General features: G+C 47.2%; 1 protein-coding gene across 1 annotated transcript in view; it reads left to right on the top strand.

Moving 5' to 3' along the window:
- UCP3 (uncoupling protein 3) overlaps nucleotides 1-246 on the top strand; it is a 10,296-nt gene extending 10,050 nt beyond the window's left edge. Inside the window, exon 7 of the mRNA XM_008072275.1 lies at nucleotides 73-246. Coding sequence (XP_008070466.1) covers nucleotides 73-187 — 115 coding nt within the window. The 3' untranslated portion in view covers nucleotides 188-246. The remainder of the gene's footprint in view (nucleotides 1-72) is intronic.
- The last annotated feature ends 4,266 nt before the right edge of the window (nucleotides 247-4,512 follow it).

The following is a 4,512-nucleotide window of genomic DNA, read 5'->3' as shown; positions in this document are numbered from 1 at the left end:
AAGCACAGTGTACCTACCTATTTGTGGTCTCCAAGCCCACTCCAGCTGATGTTTTGTTGTTTTTCTCATCAGATTTACACCCTCCTTTTTGCGTCTGGGAACCTGGAATGTGATGATGTTCGTAACCTATGAGCAGCTGCAACGGGCCTTGATGAAAGTCCAGATGTTACGGGAATCTCGGTTTTGAACAAGACAAGAGGGCCACTAGTACTTAACGTGTACAAAACCAGTTAAGAATGGAATAAAGTCAGGCATGGTGGCTCATGCCTGTAATCCCAGCACTTTGGGAGGCCAAAGTTGGAGGATCACTTGAGCCCAGGAAGCCAAGGGTGCAGTAAGCTATGATCATGACATTGCATTCCAGCCTGGGTGACAGAGAGAGACCCAGTCTCTAAAAAGGAAAAAAAAAAAAAGGAACAGAATAAAATGGTGGATCCATGCACACGTGGACACAGACCCACACATGTTTACAGAATTGTTTACTTGCTGCTGATTCAGAAAAGCAGTAGAAGGGGAGAAAGGATTCTGGTTTTCAGTGCTCTGTCTTAACATGTTTGCACTGACAAGATGGAAAATAAATTATATTAATTTTTGAAACCCATTGGGTGATGCCTAACATTTAGGCAAGAGAAAAGAAACTAAAACAAGTCCATTTGGATAAAACAGAAGTTTGCAAACTTGTATCCCCTAAAAATTCTGATTAGACAACGAATTATAAGCAGGAAAGATGGCAAGCACGGGACAGGAGTGGCCCAAAATACAGCTGGCAACCAGCTAAGGCATCTAGAGGGATGCTACCAAAGCAACACAACGCTTGCGGCTGCAGCCTTCCTGGGCACACATGGACCATCAGCCTGTTTGTAATGTGTCTGCCGTACAGAATCCATTGCGATTCTGGGACATGTGAGAAACAAAAGAGAAACCTGGAGCTGGTGCCAAAGGAGCCCCGCTGGGCCAATGTGAGGCTGAGGCTTGTAAATATTCCCTGATAGCACTGGTGAATCAAGAGGGCAGCCACCTTTTCCATCATGTGACAACACAAGGCGACGGCATCAGCTATGAACTAGAAGGGCAGCCCCCACCGGACGCTGAGTCTGCACCTTGATCTTGTACTCCCCAGCCTCCCAAACCATGAGAAATAAATTTCTGTTGTTTATAAGCCGAAAAAAAAGAGGACAGCCTCAGTCGCTTTTCCTATAAAACAGGGGTCACAACCCCTTCTCTACCTACCTCCCCAGGGTGTTATGAAGATCAAGTGAGAGTCTGGGCATGAAAGCACTTTATAAAAGCGAAAGCTTAGCCGGGCTCGGTGGCTCAGCCTATAATCCCGCGCTTTGGGAGGCTGAGGTGAGTGGATTGCCTGAGCCCATGGGTTCGAGACCTGCCTGGGCAACTTGGTGAGACCTCATCTCTACAATAAATCAAAAAAAAATTAGCTGGGTATGGTAGCGCGCGCCTGTAGTTCCAGCTACTTGGAAGGCTGAGGCGGAAGGATTGCCGGAGTCCAGCAGGTCGAGGCTGCGGTGGCCGGGAGCAGCCACTGCACTCCAGTCGGGACGACAGAGTGAGACTCCAACTCAAAAAAAAAAAAAAGTTTTGTACAAATGTAACTGTAAGGACAAGGTCTTGGAGAGCTTTTTGTTGGGAGAGACAGGAACTACCAGGGAAGAAGTTCTTGAAAGATACAGTTGTTCAGAGATCAGTTGTCTGGTGCCCCAAGGAACCAGAGACTTGGGGGTTGGTGACAGACGGTGTCATGAAGCTGCAGGAACCTCAGTCCCTGGCTTGATTGTGGGCACCTTGAAGGATTGTGAGGCTTGGAAAAAAGGGGTAAATGCCTGACCAACAGCCTACGATATGGCAGGACTCCGAATTTTTGGAAAATTATTACAGCTCAATAAAGGAACTCACACCCAAGATGTGGGATTAAGAACAGTTGGTTTCCTGCCTTCTCTTTCTTGGACAGAATTTTCCTGTCTCCCTCAGGCTTCCTGTTTGTCAGGACTGGGCCAGATCTGGCCCCACATGCCTGCCCTTCCTCTGCCCTCTCTCACCCTGTTCATTGCAGGCAAGTTGCTCTACCTTTTAGGGCTTCAGCTCCTCCATCTGCAAAAGGCAGGGTTGAACTAGGCAACCAACTTCCAAGCTTAAGACTGCATGCCTTTCAAATTGATCAGGGGGACAAATTGACAAAGCAGTGTCTTTTTCTGCTTCCAGGCAACCTTGTGGACCTCTGATGATAGAAATGGGTTCAAACCCCACCCCACCCCTCTTACTAGTTACCCAGCCATAGGGAATTCTCACACCTCAGTGTCCTACCAGAGAAGTAGGAATAACAATCCCTACTTCACAGGCTTGTTGTGGGGTTGGTCTAAGATGCCTTGGGATACAGGAAGTCCTCAGTAATGTCATTTCCCTCCTTCCCAACTCTGACTCCTCTGCACCCTGGGAACAAGCAAATATCCATTCATCCTCTGCACTTCTCTACCTTTAAATTATAACTTGAGCCAGGCACAGTGGCTCAAGCCTGTAATCCCAGCACTTTGGGAGGTGAAGGCAAGAGGATTGCCTGAGTACAGGGGTTTGAGATGATGTTCGTAACCTATGAGCAGCTGCATGTGATGATGTTCGTATCTTGAACATCATGGGCAACTTGGCAAGGCCACATCTCTACAATTAATCAAAAAATTAGCCAGGTGTGGTGGTGCACACCTGTAGTTCCAGCTGCTTGGAAAGCTGAGGCAGAAGGATCGCCTGAGCCCAGCAGCAAAGGCTGCAGTGGTCATGAGCATGCCACTTCACTCCAGGCTGGGCGACAGAGTGAGACTCCACAGAGGTCCAGCCTCCGGTGAGCAGGGCCTGAGTTGGGGGGAGGGAATGAGAAAGAAAGACAAGAGACAGCGGGATTGGGAGGTCTGTCTCCTCAATAGGTGAGAGCAAGTTTATTTTTTAGCATGCCTCTTATATAGGGCAAAACTAGGGCAAAACTGTACAAGGGAGGGCAAAACCACACAAGGGGCTGTTGAGAAAACAAGCAGCGTCAGCATCTGGGCTAGGCGTGATTGAGGTCATGCCACTCTGCTTTATTATAAAGTAACAAATCAAGGTCAGGAGAGATGAGGGAGCCACAGCAGAATTATGTTGCTACTAGAAGGCGAGCTATTCTGCGTTTACCTTCTTGTACCTAGGGCTTTATTGTAGCTAAGACTTTATCTGTACTATGTGTACCCGGATGTGTGGGCATCTGAGAGACACTGTTTCGTGTAGCAGGCTGCATTCCTCACAGCCTGCCTTTGGCTAGGGTGCAGAGCTTCCAAGCGAGACCATTGCCTACAAGCTCGGGGTACTCAAGACCTGCTACAGTGGCAATGCTTGACTGCTCCCCACATCACATCTGCTCCAAGATGGGAGAGTATAGGCTTGGTTCCTTGAACACAAGCAAAGAACACAAAGACCTTGTCAGCTTATGCTCTGGTTTCCTTCGAGACTTCAACTCCAAAAAATAAAAAATAAATTATAACTTGAGATCATCTACATATACAAACTGAAGAGTTCATACAAAAACAAATATATATATATAATTTTTATGTAATGTCTGATTTAGCTTTCAAATACAACCTATATTTAAAAGTTTCTCTTTCTTTTGACTTGTCTGACATATGCAAATCACTCTCAAACTCCTGGTCTCAGTGTGAAGTTTCCAGGGTCCAGGAACTGTATTTCATGAATTTCTATATAACAATATCAACACATTATCTACCCAGAGGAAACTATTCAGATGATGATTGTGAGAGAGGGAATAATTGTTCTTTTCAGTTGGAGTCTCACTGTGTCACCCAGGCTGGAGTGCAGTGGCACAATCACGACTCACCACAGCCTCAACCTCCTGGGCTCAGGTGATCCTTCTGTCTCAGCCTCCAGAGTAGCTGAGATTAGAGGTGAACACTACCATGCCTGGCTAATTTTTTGATTTTTTTGTAGAAGTCTTGCTATGTTGCCTAGGCTGGTTTCAAACTCCTGGGCTCAAGCGATCCTTCCACCACAGCCTCTCCAAGTTCTGAGATTACAGGTATGAGCCACTGTGCCCGGCCAAGAGATAATAAATTATTCTAAGATATATTTTGACTGGTATCAGAAGCCTAGTGACCTCCAAGTCCAGTCTTTTGGAAAAGGGAAAACAAGATTGATGGGAGTCTTGTGAGGTTTCCAGGGCAAACTACTAGATTTCTTTCCCCATTTCTTTTTTGTTTTGTTTTGTTTTTGAGTTGGAGTCTCACCCTGTTGCCCAGGCTGGAGTGCAGTAGCGCACTCCCGGCCACCGCAGCCTCAACCTGTTGGGCTCAGGCGATCCTTCCGCCTCAACCTTCCAAATAGTCAGAAGTACAGGCGCGCACTACCACGCCCAGCTAACTTTTTTTTTTAGTTGGAGTCTCACTCTGTCGCCCAGACTGGAGTGCAGTGGCCGGGAGCGGCCACTGCAGCCTCCACCTGCTGGGCTCCGGCGATCCTTCC

The sequence above is a fragment of the Carlito syrichta genome, unplaced genomic scaffold (genome assembly GCF_000164805.1).
Source record: "Carlito syrichta isolate Samal-C Ts95f unplaced genomic scaffold, Tarsius_syrichta-2.0.1 Scaffold315077, whole genome shotgun sequence".
In the NCBI taxonomy this organism is placed as follows: domain Eukaryota; kingdom Metazoa; phylum Chordata; class Mammalia; order Primates; family Tarsiidae; genus Carlito; species Carlito syrichta.
This window is presented reverse-complemented; position numbering and strand designations above follow the sequence as displayed.